The sequence below is a fragment of the Anopheles coluzzii genome, chromosome 3 (genome assembly GCF_943734685.1).
Source record: "Anopheles coluzzii chromosome 3, AcolN3, whole genome shotgun sequence".
Lineage (NCBI taxonomy): Eukaryota > Metazoa > Arthropoda > Insecta > Diptera > Culicidae > Anopheles > Anopheles coluzzii.
Genome location: NC_064671.1, coordinates 93,409,005 through 93,428,611, shown reverse-complemented (window position 1 = coordinate 93,428,611; position 19,607 = coordinate 93,409,005). Strand labels below are relative to the sequence as shown.

The 19,607-nt window shown below is 45.7% G+C and overlaps 1 protein-coding gene across 2 annotated transcripts in view; it reads right to left on the bottom strand.

Moving 5' to 3' along the window:
- The window catches only part of LOC120959269 (uncharacterized), a 62,360-nt gene that overhangs the window by 22,026 nt on the left and 20,727 nt on the right, over positions 1 to 19,607 (bottom strand). For both annotated transcript variants that reach the window (XM_040382549.2, XM_040382550.2), the window contains exons 3-4: positions 3,540 to 4,306; positions 2,057 to 2,249 (exon numbers count right to left, since the gene is read on the bottom strand). In XM_040382549.2, coding sequence (XP_040238483.2) covers positions 2,057 to 2,249; positions 3,540 to 4,306 — 960 coding nt within the window. The remainder of the gene's footprint in view (positions 1 to 2,056; positions 2,250 to 3,539; positions 4,307 to 19,607) is intronic.

The following is a 19,607-nucleotide window of genomic DNA, read 5'->3' as shown; positions in this document are numbered from 1 at the left end:
GTTATCTTCCCCGGCAGTACCACTCCGGGCCCAGTGCTCATTGGAGAGAGAGAGAGGATACAATCTTATCTAAATACACACTACTCGTCGTGTCTCGTGTTGTGTCAAATCGAAAATTGCGCAAAAGTGTAGCTAATGCTGCATGATGCACTCGAGAATGAGCACTCGAGAAAAAGTGCAACGTGGGACGACACTTTCTAGATTAAATTGTCAGTTCAACGATTCACCTAACGCCTAATTTATCGGTATTTGTACTGTACCATTCCTCCGCTCAAACAAATCGATTTGCGTGTCGATTTGTAAAGCTCTTTTTTCTTCTCTTTTCTCAGCAGCAAATCTTATCGCCCACCTAAATCCACTTCACACACAGAGGGACAGAGGTTGGGGAGGATGGCATATTGTCAGCTACACGCTCATTAACAATCCTTTTGCGACGAGCACTGTGTGGCTGCTACGGATACTTCCTCTCTATTACATCAGCTTTGCGCTGCGCGTCACTTATCAACCCTTCTGCTGCCCCATCTTGTAGCCCATTTACATCGAAACAAACGCTCGCTCTACCAGTGTACTCCACCACCACCACCACCAGAAATAAGCCTCAAAGGGGGGAATGGAGAGGTAGGCAGGTGCGGAAACACTCTCATGTACACGCCTGAACTGCACACCGTGTGTGCGTTAAGGTTAACTGCAATTGACACGGCCAAACTGAGAAAGAGTCACGGCTGCTGCTGCTGCTGCTACTGCTGTTGCCCTTCTCCGCCCGAACGAACATCAGCAACACTCCCCCCCCCCCCCCCACACACATTGATAACGAAGTGACGAGCGATGGTGTAATGTGTGGTAATAAAATAAAAAACTAAACGGAATAAAAAGTACCATTCTACACTACATATTGTACAACAGCAAAAAAGCGAACTCGGATCGGTAGTACACGCTGGCGGCGGGCAGTTGAGGTGGAAAATGTGTGCAAGCATATGCACATGTGGTCGGCTGAATGGAAGCATAAATTTTTATGCTTCTCCACCGACTGCAGCTCCGAGAGGGCACCGGAGTACATTAAACGGGTTCATGTCGGGGTTCGCTAATGGGGCAGAGCAATGGGCATTTTGAAGGATGGGCAATGAGAAAATGAAAACAAAAAAAAACGCTGAGAACAAAATCATCATCACGAAACGTCCACACCAGGGCAGCAGAGAGCAGTTTCACGTGGACTAAATCATTGCCAAGTACCGTGCTGACACATATGGCGATTAATTTTCTACCAAAATTTATATTAATCAAATTTTCATTTATACTATTTTTCAAAGAATCATGGTTTATTCTGATTTTATTTTATTTTACTTATTCCCCCTAAATGGCAAACAATTGCCCTACATAGCTTCTCGTTTGTTATTCGTTATCTCGAACGAAACGAATGAAGCAGGGAAAAAGAATGACTAAAACACACCAGCGGAGGAGATAAGTTGGGCAGCCAACATCATTTGAAGCACACATGCTGTTTCAGAGCATTAGAGATATGAATGAGAATTGGGTTTGAAATTGAACACGACGCAAACGCTCCTTCCTCCCCCTCCTCCCTCTCCCTTTCCCTTCGAACTGGTTTTGGGAAATGGTTTTCATTTTTGTCGGCTTGCACAACAACCCTGACATCGGTGACACATCATTTAAATTTCGTTACGGTTGTCTGTCATACACATACCACGGACGGAGGGCATATGGAACAATGTCAAGTGCCGAGGAGGTTTGAGCTGCCATGTAATAAAACGTCCAATCATTGCAGGACGGCTAGCATCAACAGTTGTAATTAGATTGTTTATTTAAAATGCACCTATTGTAAACATGTCAGCTGAAGGTTAATTCTGTTTTCTGTAGTTTTAGTTGAAAGATTTCTAATCGATCACTTAAACATTTTACTAGCAACAAACGACGACGACGACGCCGCCGCAAGGGGCCAGGCAACAGCAACGATTAAGCAATATTTCATGGTCACGCTTGGCTCCTCTGTGCTCACAAAACACACACAGACACACACACAGAGAAACATTGAAACACTTACCTCGCCATGGCAGTTGCGGCCCGACGGTGTGTTTTCCGGCAAAAAGTACAGCCGGAGGGCTATCAGCAGGCACTGCTCGTTCCGATCCCGCCAGACCATCCGCAGCTCGGCCAGGCACGCGATCGGCGAGTCGGACCACGGCCGGACCGGAATGCAGTCGCCCAGTGCCAGCACCAGCGGTCGGTAGTGATGGCTGCAAAACAGAGAGAGAGGGAGAGAGACAAAAAGCGTAAATATTAATAAACGACGATGGGTTGGAAAGAGAGAGCGCGCGCTCTGAGAGCTGAGGGAGTTGGTTCTTTGCCATCCATTCTCTGCCATATTGGGACATTGGGATCTACGTGATTATTTTGCTGATGAATGTTGCTTAATCAAATGCAAAATCCTAACAGTCGCAATCCGGTTTGCACTGTTGAAAGTTTCGCTCTCATCCTCATTTATTTCTTCGAGCTGCATTTTAATTTCACCCAAACATTTTCATATCAAATTAAATTAATGCTTTATAATTTAACAAATATGGAGCTTAACTATTACTTCTAGATGGCTTGATAGCATTTTAAAATAGCAAATAAAGCAATATTGTTCCCAGAACACCCTTCATAATTCGCTACACACATGTATGTATCATGAACCCTTCGCAGAACATTGCTGCCGCCTTCATATCTTTGTTACTTTGTTCACACAAAGATATATAGGGCACACGGTTTCCACTGCTTCTAACGCTATGGCAACCACAGCCACTGTGTAAAAGAACGTGTACACTTACACACAGGCGCACACATGTGCGCTCACACACAAACAAATGAATGAGCAACAGCAGCAGCGTGTGCACGAAACACACAAATCAATAAAACGGAACACTAACGAGCCGCGCGCAGAGAGTCGTCGTTCTCCAATCCACGCCTCGGTCAGCACAAAATCAAACAAACAAGCATAAGGGAGGTGGTGGTGTGTTGTTGAAACACTCACCTAGCGAGAGAATGCGGGAAGAACTCCACTAGCACACACCCAAACGCATAAGGTTCAGGTCGACAAAAAACAACAAAGGCAACGGGAAGGATGGAAAACGAAACCGGAATTTATTTAAAGAATTCACTGCTTGATGGCTATCGAGAGATATGTTAAACAGGGGAGACACGATAAATTAAACGCGAATTTTGCACGACAACGACAACGATTTGGATCCCAAAACACTCAATTTAAGATACAATCGAGTAGATCACAACAGGTGAACGGGAGGTTGCCCTTAGCATAGTTTCGAGTGCCCCATGGATTAACATCACCCTTACACGCCTTCTAATGTACGTAGAAAGGTTAAAAAGGATTAAAAATACGTACATAAAATGCAGTTGCAAATAACTTATACATATTCAAAGAAAGATTACACAACAAAATCATAAAATATCAACTAATTCTAATCCAAAACTTGAACAATATTAAACAACGAACCCTCCTCCCGCGCTCAATCAATCGAAATACTTACTCTCGGTCGAGGGACGCCAGTCGGGATAGGTTGTTGTTGATGCCGGCTCTGGTGCTGGTACCGTTGCTGCTGGCAGTACTGCTACCACCGACACCACTCGCCCCCGTACCCGCACCACTGCTGCCATTTTCGCTGACACATTTTCGTTGCGTTTGTTTTGGCTTCGGTTGGTTGCCATTTTGACTCTTACCACTGCTGCTGCCACCGTTGGCACTAGAGCTACCGCTGTTACCGTTACTATCACTATTGCTATTACTAGTACTGTTGCTACCACTATTACCACTACCACTACTACTACTGGTGCTGCTGCTGCCGCCATTCATCGGCGCAGCACTACTATTGGCATTGGTTTGATTGCACTGGGCAGTGTTGTGACCACCGTTGTTGCTGCTGCGGTCCTTCATCCGCTCATCCTGTTCCTCTCCCGCTGGCTCGCCCCCCTTGCCCGGCGACCGGCTGGTGGCTGGTGGCGGTGTGGAGACGGAACCAGGTGAGTCAGCGATGCCTTCGCTGGGAATGTCGACGGAAGGACGTCGCCGGTCGTGGCCATTGCTCGTACTACTGCTGCTGCCCGCGGAGGAGGTAGCAGTTGGGGTAGTAGCTGCATTGGCAGTGCTGTGTAACGGACCACCGCTGCCCGGAGCAGACGCTGGCTGGCTGGCTACCGAGCTTGCGCCCGAATCGTGCGCTCCCTTGTGGCCGAACGATATTTTAACGCCCTTGAAGAACGTGTACGAGCCATGGTAGCCGCAAGGTCCACCAACGACCTGAGGAGAAAAGAAGCAGGAAGAAGAAGAAATGTTTTAGAAACGTGCAACACATGAAGATCTTAAGATTTAGCATAATTTCCAAATGATAACAGCTCAATTACAATCAACAAACTCATTCAAAGAACAACTATAAGTCAGAATACACAGGTGGTTACACTTTTCAACCATTTATTAAACCTCCAATATCCATAAACACAATGTCGACCCCAATGTCTCTCTTTACTCTAAACCAATTCGTTCGTCTATCAAGAAATCTTCGCTCGATCCGTCCCTCCGCTCTCGCTCCAACTGTTTCTGCAGATAATCGAGCGCATCCAACACATCGGGCCGGCCGCGTCGTAGCTGTTTCGTCTTCAGCAACCGCCGCAATGCCCGCACAAACTCGCGCTGATCCAGCCCAACCGTCGGAGCGTAGAACTGCTTCACCCAACCCACCATCCGGGCACGATCCGACCGATCGAACTCTTTCGCAAATCCATCCACGCCGGACAGATCTTCCACCTGCAGCAGAAATTTGTCCAGCTCAACGGCAATCAGCTCACGCGTGACACGATCCACCTCCACGGACAGTTGAGTTGCCAGCGCAGGAGCCGGCGCACTCACAACCACCGGAAACGGACGCACCTTAGGTGGTAGCGGTCTTGCAGGAACAACTGGCACCGGTTTTTCCGAGATTTTCGTTGTAGATTGCTGGATGATCACCACCGGAGGCTGTGGTGGTGGATCTGGATGTCTGGGCGAGTTTCGTCTTTCCTCAATTTCCCACGAAAGATTTTCAAGTTCCTCAGGTGCTGAAGCAACATCTCTAGCCCACTGATAGCCACCGGCGATCGGGTTTTTTGTCCAATCATCGGCGCCAGTATCAACAAACTCAACATTCGAGTCCTCAGTAACAACTGGAATCGGTTTTTCGTACACCTCGTCGGGAACCACAGCCGGTCCCAGGTATTCTGTATTCGGGTGCAGTTCCACCGGTTGGACCAGACCCATCCCATCACCTTGCAAATTGTTTGCAACCTCCCGCAAACTCATCCACTCGTTCTGCACGTCCCATTGCAGCTCATACAGGAAGTTATTCTTCTCGTCGACTTGCAGACCTTCCGGCACATTCTTCAAGCTCAGCACGCGGCGCAGCGTGCGCACGAGAACGGGCGCAAGTACTCGATAATCATTGGCCAGCTGAAACTGCAGCGGATCGGGAACAACAGTTCCATTCATTCCGATGCGCGATATCACTTCGAATCCCTTCTCTCGTCGAAGTTTTCGTTCCAGCAGTTCGACCAATTCCTTGCTCGTAATACGATCGATCACACTCTTGAACACGGTACTGCCGTACGCATTCGGACGCCGAAAAGCTTGCAGCACTTTCACTAAATAGTACAGCTCCTTCAGCACCTTGCGCTCCTCTCGCTTCTGAGCGATGAGATGTCGACCTTCCTCCACACCATGTTGAAAGTCGCTCTCTTCGAACAGATCTTGCAGTGCTGTCTCCAATTCACGGTTTTGGCGAGTTGCCGTAGTATCTTCTTGGGTTGCAGATAGTTTGATCAAACTGCACCAGACAACTACGAGCAGGATGGTTGCGAGTTTCTTCATGTTTGTGACCGTGTGTCTGTCACAGACGAAGCGCGGTCACAGTTCTCCCAAAGATATACCGAGAAAGACTGACCAACTTCACTGTGAAAGGTGTCGGCTTTATACCTAAAAACACAATTGCAATATCACTACCTGCGAATGTTTCAGGTAAATCGTAGGAAGATCTTTCCAATTCCAAATCAAAACATATTCTACTCAGGTAAGATGTCTGATTGTCTTAAAAGCTGTACATCTCATCATATCTAATAGGTCCTAACAACTCATTCTTAGGCGCCGGTTATCCCCAAGTTATTATCATACCGAATCAAACAAGGATAATAAGATGCATCAGAAGGTTCAATTCAATATACAGCTGGAAAGTCCACTTCAAAGCCTTCAACACCAACCAAACCCGTTTTCATACACCACCGCATTACATTAGAACCCTAAACTACATCAGGTGTACCTACAGAAATCATTACCTAAATACCCGACATATTTCAAAACTCCATTACATGCTCTTTTATCTCCCTATCTATGTTGTTTTCGCCTCATCATCCAAGAACTCCAAGACCCGCCAACCAAACCAACCAGTCCAGCGAGAGAGGGTAAGTGGCGAACCACCAATAATGTAACACGCCCCATAAAAATCCATTACTTTGCTCATAAATGGGTAGAAGAGAAGAAGTTCTTTGTTTTTTTTTTGTTATCCCTCCTCAGCCAAGGTTGGTTATCCTTCCCAGGTTGGTCTGTAGAAACCATCTGCAGATACGGCTAAAGGTCTTTTCATTCGTTTGTCACGAAACGAGACACACCATGGAACGCGCGAATACACAGCGATCGGTAAAGCTAATGACGAAATCCACGACGATCGTACCTGCAAGTCTCTACTTCCACACAGATTCCCCACGTGTGTGGCTTAATGGGTAAGAAAATGATTTGTAACCATCCATTATGTCGCCAGCGGGGACAGCCAAACGCACGATCGACCAGAAGACTAAACGGGTAGGCCCGGCAGGCAGACAGCAAATCAGTTATGCTGGACAAATTTCAATCCATCGATCACCGAGACCAATCGATCGAGCGGATGTCGCATAAATTAATATTGAATAAATAGACTATGCGCTGGATCGGTAAGAAGAGGTCGAGAGAATGACTTTGAATTCAGACAAATGCACAACACGCCCAGCAGCGTCTTTGCTGGATCGTTTATCAGGATTTAGACAAATGCCCTGGGAAAAGAAATGCTGTCTCAATGCATATTCAGAATAATTATAATTCCTGCACATTTACAAGAGCATGATGCAAACCAACAAACAGTAAAGTAGAGTGGACGAACAACGCTGGTTATATGCATAGCCAAGCTTAACACACAAATTCTAGCAACGGCACAGAAGGAATATCCGGTGAAACTATTGCCTACACGCGCTCGCGCGCATCGTAATCCTTGGCGATGTACACTTCCGTCCGCTTTGGTTGTACACGGTGTTCACCAATTGCAGTAAATAAAATGCAAACCCCTCACACATGTCCCTTCCACCCCGTTGCTCGAACACAACAAACCAGGCTTTTGATTCCTCTTAGCGCCAATTAGCTCTTCTCCTATTAGCCACCGATGCGCCGGAGAGGGTTGCGTTAGCAGCACCGTTGAGAAGCAAACGAAAACGCAAAAAAAACACGACAACAAAGAAACACTCCAACTACACCAAACAAAAACAAAAACTGCACACTTTATACAGTATATGTTCATGTGATACACATCTGTATTTGTGCGCGTGTGTGTGTGTGAATATGCTGCTAAATAGCCGTTATGCCACATTTGTGCCCTCTCTTTGTCGTGCGGAGCGTTAATTATTGTGATGGCGTCGTGATTGAGTTTGCGTTGATGATTTACGATTTCACGTAAATGCGGAATAACAAAAAAAAACTCGTTTCGATTTATCTTTGCCCTGTACTGTTGGTTATGAATAAATATTTATCAACTAAATAGCTCTCCAACAATACGATCACAGCAGCAATAAAACAGTTTTTGCTAAAGTTTCTCTGAATTTGAAAAAAAGTTTTATCGCTGCTTAGATTGTTAAACAGGTATGCGAGTATTGGATTAATCAACGCGCCCCAGCGGGAGGATTAAATAAGCTCATCTGATGCATTAATCATGTGAGTGATGCATTAAGTGAAATCCGCACTTAATGTGACGGGTGACGGGTTTTTTTCTTCTATTCGTTCCATCTTTCCCTCCATTGCACACCTTGTGTCCGGCGCTTCGCTTCAATCGCACAAAGGCCGAGTTGCTGCTGCTCGATCTATTGCATGTAATCTTCTCATCCCTTGAGCGTTAAGTTATTAGTTAGACACAGAGAGGAGATAAAAAATCGACACACTAAACAACAACAAAAAAACGCCAAAACCCCAGCACTGCACCGTCATCGATATAAATCCAAAACCCCCCTACACACCACCCACCCCTCCCAACGCAACCGATCTCCCACAAAAACACATATGTGCCACTGCTCAGGCGCTGCGCGTTCCTTTCGCTCTCTTTTCGCTCCGGCCCGGTCTCGAAAGTGACCCCCTCAAGGTGTGTAACCGGAGACGGCTCTGCGCTCAAGTAACATACTCACCCCTCCTCCCCCTCCGCTCCACGCCCCAACCCGGCAGAGTTAGCATCGAACCACCCCCCCCCCCTCCCTCCTGCCGCGTCGCATCACTCCAAAGGAAAGGAAACGGAACGGAACGAAACGGAACCAGAAGCGTCGTGTAACGGGTGAGGAGAGTGCAGGGGCGAAGGGAGACGTAAAGCGCGACCCTGACGCTGTTTCTTCACTACCCCTTCTTCCACCCACTTTCCCACTCACACGCTCTCTCTCTCTCTCACTCTCTCTCGCACAAAGCGCGGTCGTGGCCGGTATGGAGAGAAACAACAAAACAACAATTCCAACCCCCTCAACACACACGCTCCATCCAACCCATCGTCATCATCATCCCCCATATGCTTAACCACCCTTCATTTGAGCGCGAACGTGAATAACGCGTGAAGTGGAAATGAGATAGAACGAGAAGCAGACTTGTTGGCGATTTGCGGGTGGGGAATGGGGGGAGGGATGGCAAGACCACAGAAGAGGCGCGCACGCGAACACACGAACGACGCGCGCGGCTGCCGGTTGCAGTGAATATTCATTTACGAATGAAAATAAGCAGCGCCCTGTCGTAGAGGAGATATCTCCTCCCAGCACGCATTTTGGCCACCTTTTTCCTGGTCAGTCGAAATGCCGCGTACATGTATGTGTGTGTCTGTGTGTGCACACAAGTTGTCAAATGAAAAATGATGCACAATTCTTATTGGAACAATTGCAGGCAGCGGCAGGTTGGTTAATGAAGGTTTTGTTTCTTTTTCGCTCCACTAGCCGAGGTGAGGTGGTGAGTGGTAGTGTGTGCCAACAATAATGTACTTTTAATGGCATTTTGGAAGCAGCGCGAGGTAACGACGTCGGTGATTTTGAGTTATGCACGATTTGATAGGGCAAACACTCAATTGTTTTATGAAATATTCCAACAGGCTTCGTGCAGAGAGTTGGAACTGAATGGCTTGGCAGAACTATTCTTTGAACAACCCTCACAAACACACCTTGCCTAAACACGCTTAGAAAGGGATTGCAAAATGGCCTCCTCCCGTGCAAATGCAAAAATAAAAATACAAAGCGTCACGAATGGATTTTCTTGAGATTTTAGGAAAGAAAGATATATCGAATTAAAAATATCCAAGCTTCAAAAGTGAACGTTCCGAAACACTCACACACACACAAGGGGATGTCAGATGAACGGCATTCTCATTCGCTTCACTTTCTCCGTGCCCTGGAGGCATCTTGCATGGAGCTATTATTGATCGGCATGGAATTAACATTCCGTTTTCTACAGCAAAAAATGGGTTTGATAAAAAAAATCCAACTTTCTTTATTTCTAGTCACTGTTCTTCGTTGCAACGTAAGAAGAAACCATCGGAGATGCATGCAGCGAGAAGCTGTCACGTTTTGTGCATTACGTAAGCACCAAAAGGCATTACAAACTGCGAACGGCACACAGAGAGGAGTTGCACTGATGAGTGATAAATTAACGAAACAACACACACCACATAGCCACATAACACTTCGGAAGCATCCACTAACAATCAAACTTAACCATTCGAAAGGCAAAATGAGGAAAAAAAACAGAACAAAAACGACCAATTTGACACTTTTGAATGACCGATTTCGTCGGTTTCCGTAGCCGCGCGCGCGATTTACTCATCTATAAAAATAAAACTAATCGTACAAAACCACAGCAAACGCACACACACACGCGCGGCCCGATAAATATATTCCGTGCACACGCAAGCAGCACTGGGGCAGAAGGAGTACACCACCCCCTTCCACACCACCACCCTTTTCTACAACACGGTACTCGGTGGTGGAGAGGGTGAGTTGAGGGAAGTGGAAAGGGCGCTTGGATGAAGTGATAATGGGTGCGGGTTGTGTTGAAAGTTTAGATAGAGAGTGAGAGAGAGAGATCGATATAGAGAAAAAGAGAGAGAGAGAGAGAGAGAGAGAGAGAGAGAGAAGCATAATAACAGAGAGCATAACGCAATCAAACCTTACTCTACCACGAGGTTCGGGTAATGCAACAACCCTCCTCTCCACGCTTCTCCCTTCCCCCTCCACTCAACAGCGTACTTCGATCTTGATCTGAAACTAATTCAACTCGCCACTCTTCCAGCTCCACACTGACCCGCGTCCGGTAGGGTTGGGGGGAAGGGGGTGTAATCATGTTCGTTTTAGCCGCTCACATACAAACATCCCTCCCCCCTCCCGCTTCGCTCGGAGCGCTGTCCGTGTCAAACGGGAAAGTCAAATGGATGCAGCAGCTCAGGATGGTAGCGCGAACACACTCGACAGATCGACCCCCGGCAGTCCGGGCTCCCCCCTCCCTCTCTTTTCGCTACTCCAATCACGATGTGCACTTGATTTGCACAACCCCAAAGGCAAAGGCAGGACCCTCTCTGTGTGTGTGTGAGTGTTTTTTTATTCATTTTTTCAATGCCACATGATGTAGAATTAGGGAAGGAAATTGGGGAAGCATTAGAGTCGCTTTTGCTCGGAGAGGGAGGGGGTTAGTTGCAGCGAGAGTTGCACAAAGCGTCTGTTATCATGCAACGAGCGCTGACGAATGTGCTTACAACACACATAGATACACACACAGACACATAGAAACATGCACACACAACGGACAAACGTGAAAAACGTGAACCTTCTTCTTGCTTTGTCCACCCCGCGCGACCACATATGCTTGGAACGAGAGACGACGGGGGCCACTCAACAAGATGTCTGTTATTTTAAACTCTCGATAGTGAATATAAAGGCAACACAAATTGAGCGCAAAACCTCTCAATAAATATATTCTTTACTTTTCTTTCTTTACTTTTTATACATTTATGAGACTAAACAACCTGTTTTCGAGCAAATTATAAGCAAATCGATTAATTCTCTCAAACCAACATGAGCAGGCAGTTGCACATACTTTACGAAAGAGGGCGCTGACAGCAATAGTGTATTTATACAGGCGTGTACATTTGTACAAGTGGTTAGTATAGTGTTATGAAGCAAACAAGCAATACATTTGAACAAAATTGTAAGGCTTTCAAATTTGAGATGATATCTTCATCTTTTCTAGATATTTCATATTTTATTATTTATTTAATTATTTTTCTACCAAAAATAGACCTTTACTTCCTTCAAGGGCCTAGAACAAAGAGCTACGATTGTTGTGAGCAAAAATATCACGAGTTAGTTGTGTGTACGTGTCGTCGCACCAAGCGTTTCCCCCCTTCTCATCGCTCTATTCCCATACGATCTCCAATACAATCGCTTACGCTTAAATCGTGTAACATATTCGCGCGTAAGACGAAATACGAGAATCTGCTCGCTAGCTGCTACCCTCCTCCTTCCTCACGCAACCCAGAGTTGGTAGAGGTTGCGATCTTATTTTTGTGTTTTATCTGTCCGTTGTTTAATTTCGTGTGTGCCCCCCTCTTTCTGGGTTGATTCCGGACAGGCCTGATAGATCGACTTGCGAGCGAGCGCGTCTGGGATGGCCAGGGGGGGATTGTGTGTGTGGGATGCCAACACACCACACCTCACTGCTCTCCAAGGTCCCTGAACCCCGCGAACGGCACACCGCAACGGCTCTCTTGGTGGAGAAGTGGACATTGCCACGTTTGGTACTGGTTTGGAGGTTAATGTTTTGCTGTACATTTCATACGACGGTCGACGATGTGTACGTGTGTGTGTGTGTATAAGAGTGTCGCATTCAAGGTTTTCAGTAAGGACTTTAAATGCTTAGAAGACGCACGATTGCAAAATAGCATCACTGGGAGAGGTGGCAAGAATCGTTGCAACAAAAACTTACAATTAAAATAATTTAAAAAAGTTTTTACAGTTTTTTTTCAAATTAACTTTTTTATTAAATTGTCACTTTATTAATAGCATTGCCAAAAATACTCACTCGCTCGTAAAGCAACACAGCAAGAGGTAGAAAGGCTACTTTGCATGGTGAAGTATTACTTGTAATCCCACAGCAAGTAATGTGCACACGCCCGTGCCCATTGCCTATTAGAGATTGATTTGCCTTTGGTATGGGGTTCGCTTTGAAGGCATAAAAAGTAGCCTACCGTGTGTGTGTGTGTGTGTGTGTGCATACGTGCTACTTGCGTAATGAATATTCATAGGCAAAACACCGAACAACAACGCCATTTGCCGCGTGCGCTCCACGAGCATGAGAGCGACCGTTTACTTCTTGAAGGAATTGCATTATAATAGTAATTCATTTCATATATTATGCCAGTTTTATTCTTGCTGTAACACAATTATTATGTATCTAACCCGTAAGAATATAATAATATAGTTTAACATTGTACTTTACATTACATGAAATGTATTTCTTCATGCTACTCTTGTTCACACTGTCCCCCCTTTGAGTAAAGTAAGGAGGGCAAAATTCCAATGCATCAAAATCGCCTTTCTTTGCCAAAGGAAACCCACCTAGAATTGTTGCCAAAACTGTGAACAGAGAGAAGAAAAAAAAACAACCAACCGAATGATGAAACAACGCGGCAAAGTGCCGTTGTGTACACTAAAGTTGCAACCAGAGAGAGAGAGAGACTAACAAACAGAGAAGAAAAAAAAATCGATGCGAGGTCGAACATACCGTGACTGTAACACAGAAGTACCCAGGCAGCAGCACCACCACGAACAGCAACAATAACAACATCAAATCCGAAGGTTGTTTTCAACCATATTAAAGAAGAACAACATCGAACATCATCTAAAGAGAACAGAACAACGAATAAAAAACAATTCCGAATGGTCGAAAACGCATTCAACGCTGCCCTTTTCGCTGCCCCCAGTGACAATGCCTTCCACACACCTTCAAGGTGATCGGTCGTCGCTTCGGTGTGATATCCGCGCACGTGTGTGTGTGTGTGTGTGTCCGTGGGGAGGGGTGTCAAAAACTCTAAATCCAAAACGGCCCCAAACCGTGCGCGCTAGAGTAGCGCAAGAGTAAATTTCATCTATGCACGGTGCATACATAATATATGATTCACAAACACTTCGCCGCGGCTCCTTCCCATTCAGCTCCACACAGTTTCGATTCGATTTCGGAACATGGAGCTTCTCTTCCTATTTGCTCTGGAGGAGAACGGTGGCGCTCGTGACAGGGCAGATGCTTTTTTTTTTGTTGGAGAGCACAGAAACGACATTGCTGGGCGATCCATTTTCCCCGTTTTCCCCCATTTTATTTACAGATGCTCTCAATTGCTCAAGGTCCAACCACCGTCCTGGACTGTTATTCCGGGCACTGCCAAAGCCCCCTCATATCTCCCTTTCACGCACACACACACATATCCGTCCTAGTGACAAATAAAAAAATCCAACTCCACCAACTTCCATCAGCATGGATTTGCGAAACGTAAATCAAACAAAAACAAATTGCAATCTTGCTCCGGTGCAGAAGGTGGCAAGTGCAACCGAGAAGTAGCTCAAATGGTTTTTAAACAAAATGAACGACAAACACAGACACAAGCGCACACACACACACACACAGCGCACAAAGAAGTTCAAGGTGACAGCATCACGTTGGCGGTAGGTACAAACGACAACCACGAGAGTGGGGAAAAGAAGGGGAAAGATAATTAAAACCAATGAAACAAATATACAACAAACTACATAGTTTAATGTAGGGTCGTTTCTGTACTGTCCAGTGAGAAGAGATAAACTATGAATAATTAAATTAATATCACATCGATTATCAATACCGTGTCTCCTCTCCGTGCTACTCATTATTGATGCAAGAATCGAATTGAAATGTCAAAAAAATTAAGCAAGACCTGTACACACACACACACACACTTTTCGCACAAACAATCCGCACGACCACCTCCACCTTCCTCTTCCGTCTGTCCCTCATCGTCTCATTTTCTTATCCATCATTCAGATGATTATTTCCCCGCTCTAATGACTCGCAAATGTTCTTCGCATCTTCCCAGGCGGGTGGGCGACGGTGGGCTGGTAAGTGTGCCTGCATACATACAGGGGCGGAATATACATAAAACCAACCAAAACACACTACACATAGCGCGCGCCTTGCACAACGGTAGATACATACGCAGATACACACACAAACACAAATTCTTCTCTCCCAGCGAAAATCCTCTCGCTCTTGCTCGTGTGTACTACAAATGTTTCCCATCTCGCTCCGATCCCATTTACAGGGGCGCTTGCAAGAAGAGCACGTACCAAACCACCCTCCACCCCACCCCCCCCCCCCCCCGCCCAATACCACCCCCCTACCTTCTACCTTACGCAACCCACCACCCCAACAACCCTCTACATTTCAACATCATTTCTTTTGCCGCTGCTGCTGAATCTTATTTAACCGTTGCCTCTCTGTCGCACACCCCCTGAGAGCGGCGGTGGCCGGCTCTCCTGCTCGCTCGCTCGCTCGCTCGTTGGTAAATCGCACCACGGCGCGTATCGTTTCGCACCCCGATGGTACCGTATCTCTATCGTGTTTCAACAGTTTATGCTATGACACGGGGAGGGGAGCGGTGGGTTGTGGTTGGGGAGGGGTGGCTTTATGTAACGATCTATACTCTTTTGCTGAGCCCCTTCAGCACCCAGAAAGCCTGCCCTTCCTGCTCCTCCACCTTGACCGACAAAAGTATGCGGGAAGTTACTTGATATGTGTCAGGAAATGGAAAACACAATTAAATTGTCCCGATCAAGCATGGAAGTGGATTTAAATGCCTAAAAATGGTACTTGACAATGTTTTCCTATTTTCCTATTTTTATTTTATATTATTTACAATAGATCAGACAGTAAAAAACGTTTTATATTGCTATTTTATGTAAATCAAAACATGTTTAAATTTATGCTTTCTGTGAACATAATTTTATCTCTCTGCAACCTTCCAGTCAACTTATCAACTAAAACTCTACATCGAGCTCGAGTTGCAAAAGTATCGTCAAGCTGGGAAACTTTTTACCCTGCTTTATCCTCTTCTTTCTGTCTCTATCGCGCTCTCTTTCCCTTTTCTGCCTTCGCTGAATCTATCGGTTAACTGTGTGGCATAGCTATTGCTTGCTTTCATCCCCCAACCCTGTGCCCCCCCTCCGTGCTCCCTACGAAAGCTACCCTTCATCGCTCCGCGCCCGTATCGGTCTCTAGGGTGGTTTTCGTTCAGTTCGTTAAATCGATTTCCGGAGCCCTCGCACCACCCATACACACTACACACTGGTCGGACCGGACCCAGGTCGGCAGTAGTACCTAGTAGCAGCAGGTTCGGGGACAGCCGCATTGTGTCCAGCAAATAGTAACCTACTTCCCCACACACTCCTTCTGCAGCCCTCCTCTATGGGGGCCCTTCTTTTTGCTCTTCGAACCCGGGGTGGTGCGAAGAGATATGAATAATTGAAGTACAGCGGAAATGCGACATCAATAAGATTTTTACCACCACACAAACACACACAGACACACACAGGCGCCCTCTATTTTCCCAGTAACTTACTGGCTTGCTCAAAACAAGGGGAGGAGAGAGAGAAAAGAGAAAAAAATACGAAAACGGCAGCTTTGAAATGTGGCACAAAATTAAAATTGCACACACGAAAAGGTTTCGTCGTCGATCTTTAAGGTATTGGGTTTGTATGTGTTTTGGGGCGTAGTAGGAAGAACTTTAGTTATGTATGGTAAAATAATTTGAGAAAAAAAAAACAAGAAAATACGTTGAAGGTTAATGCCATTTTGTATTTTTAATAAATTAAATTCACAAAAAAACACTCATCGCAACGGCAAATCGAGCTCTATTACAGTACTTTTCGAGCAGTTGACAGCTTTAACTGCATTTTTTTTTCGCTTTATTTTGACAGATGGCTGGTTGGCATATCTAATATTAAAACAGGCCATACGAACATACAAACAACTTATAAAATATATTATCAATAAGGCAAATAAATAAACAATAACTCGTAAATGATGTAAAGTTACTCGAATTTCATGCTTCAATTTGTTCGAAAATATCTCGCTAGCATCTATCCTGCACCGGCACCGAGTGTAAACGAAAAGTCATTTGCTTGTCAGCGATCGATCTTCACACCGTCGCTTTTATTTAAATAACCCATTAAGAAACGTATCTGCTGCGATCCACATGGCCACAAAACGATCTCCAATATTATAAACTGCAACGTTAAAAACGCACACAAATCGCTCTACACAGAGCACACCACCATCGGGGTTTGATGTGATTCTCGCCCTCTCATTCTCGCTTCAGCTCTCTCGCTAGGTTTCTCCTTCCTTTCTTATGCTTCACCCCGCCGGCGTGACACACCCCGCGCGCGGTTGTTTTGAGAGTTTTATTTTTGGAAGCGGCAGCAAAGACAGAAGCGATTTTCTTCGATGCTTTACAACGACGCGCTGTGCTCTCTATACACTCGCAGCAAAATAACAACAACAAAAAACGACATGCGGATCGACCATACACGCACACAGCTTTGACGAAAGCACGTGTTTTTCTTTTGCTTCGTTTTTGGTCTTGACACACTGGGAAGAAAAGGGCGGCAGCAGCAGCACGAAACTTGCCTTCAACAGCTTGGTTTCATTTGCCATCGAAAGCAAACCAATTGACACATGTATTTGACAAACACGAGAGAGAACGTGCGACGGAACAGGGGCCGACGAACGGAGTAAGAAGTTGCCGCACGTCTTGTCCTCGCGTTGTTTCCTCCCTCAACACACCTACATGTGCAATAAGTCTAAGCAGATAACCGCGGTAGAACGCCACACAGAGCAGCCTGGTACGTGAAGCGAGATGACACACAGAAGAGGCAGGGCGGCTCACGGCGAGAAGCTGTCTTATCTTATCTCACCCCTGGAACGGGAGAGGTACATGCCGGTCGTTTGTCTTGTTCGTTAGTAGGTTATTAATACGACCACCACACGATGAGGACCGGGGCCCTGGGGTAACGAAATTTTGATAGCGAGTGTAAATATTTTCCACCAATCGCCACCACACACTCGGGGGTTTAGATTTGGATGTGGTTTATTGTGATTCTGGGTCAATCCCTAGGTCCCAGATTTGTCATGTTCACAAAGGGCAAACATAGTTTAGCATGCCGTGGATTAAAGTACTCATAATATTGGACTTATTTAATCCGCTTTTCAAGGTCATAACATAAATCACATTTCAATATTAGCCCAACATTTCACACACCAAAGCAACAGAGTGTCAAAAATCGGCCCGTTGCGGCGTTTGCTTGTTCCTTGCGCAGAGAATAAAGCAATAAAATTTGAAAAATTCTTACCAACGACTCCAACACAACAGTCACAATTCCCGAAAGCACCTTTCGTTAAATATGCGCGCCTCACCCTCCAATTTGCTCGGATCCATTCCGAAGTTGAAACGCGAACAAGAGCCGTTTCGGAAACAAGTTTAAAAGCACCCTGGCAGCACCTTTCCTCCGTTCGCCGCTTATGTGCTGACTGACTGTTGCCTGGGCCGTGGGATTGAGAAGCCGTCGAGATGACGTCTAAACAGGATCCACCTGCTCTCCTTTTTGTGGAGTCGTTCGGTACCCATTTTGCTCTACCTTTTACAACCGTTCCTGACAACAGAATACTACATTCCAGTCGGATGAAACTTTTGATCGAAAGGTAAAAGGAGCAGTCAAAAGCATTCGTGTTGGGTTGAGCTAGGCTAAACCATAAATGATTATTTTGCGATTATGGTCCAAATGTTATGCTGTTAGGTTCAGATCGTTTCAGTTTTCAGAAGAATCGTCAGATCAAATTCTTCGTAATTGGTTTAATTAATAGACAGGGTTGTACCATTTCAAATCGAATCAAATTTTAACCAAACTGTATCCATAATACACCAAAATCATTATCCATTTTCATGATCAAATAAATTGACCACAGCAAACGCACGCACTGAAAACCACAGTGCCGCCGCCTTGGGGTTGATCAAAATCTTAAACAAACCGACTTCAACAGAGAAAAAAGCATTGAAAACTAGCAAAGGAAACGCCCCGTACATGGTGCCCCAAGGAAGCACACAAACGAGCTTTGCAAAATTTGTGCAAATCCAGAAGCGATACCAGGATGAAAACCCGGCGAGAACACCACCAAACCAAGCTGCTGTGCGGAGGTGGAACATTTTCAATATCGCGTTACCTTGAGGCTCCCCCTTCCTCCGTCCAAGTATCGTTCCCGGGGATTAGGGAAGAAAGCAACACCGGGGCCGGCCGGATCAGCGCGCAAGGCGGTGGTGTGTGCGCTCTTGCTGCTGTACAACTCAAACTCAACTCAAAATTCTTCCCTTCCGCTTCATAAAAGGCTCCCCTCCCCCCCCCCCTCCCCCTCACAATCTATTCCGTTCTATGATGGGTCGAAGGGATGTTTTGCACCGGTGCTGACGAGTGGACGAGATATGAAACGAATATTATCTACAACCTTCCACCCTTTCGCTGTCTCTCGCACACTCACTCACTGTCTCTCTCTCTCTCTCCTTTGCTAGCTCTTTTTTGCTCGTCGTTAACCTCAACACACTCTTCTAGCCACCCTTACCCTCGCGTTTTGTCGGTGAAGTTCCAATTTTCTCTCAAGTTAAACTTTCATCCCCTACTCAGTCCCGGCCTCAGTCCTGGCTCCGTCACACACACTCTCCCAGCTGCGCCTTGATGGTACCGAAAAACAAGTCGAGCAGCCTGATGGTGGTGTGCCTTATGAAATCGAGCACACGTACAATAAAGCACACATACAGCTGCACCAAACACACACACACACATACAGCAATAGGAAAAACGGGGAAAACGCTCAGGAAGCCACGGCAGTGGGGAAGGCTTCCACATACAAAACATGGACACTTTCTGGTTCCGATTTACTAGCCCCTCTTCCCTCGTTTCCTTTGCATTTTGCAATTGCCGGAAGGATTGATAAGTTCTTTGGAAAGTGTTAAACTTTAACAACAGAAAATACACTTATTAGTACCGTGAATGTGTTTTAAACTTTATTATATGAAAATATGTATAGTCGATTGAATTGTTTATACAACTCTTCTAATAAATTTAATCCAAAACACTTGTGACTAATTTAAGCAAAAGCATAAGTAAGGTACTTCTCATACAACGCATCTCCGATT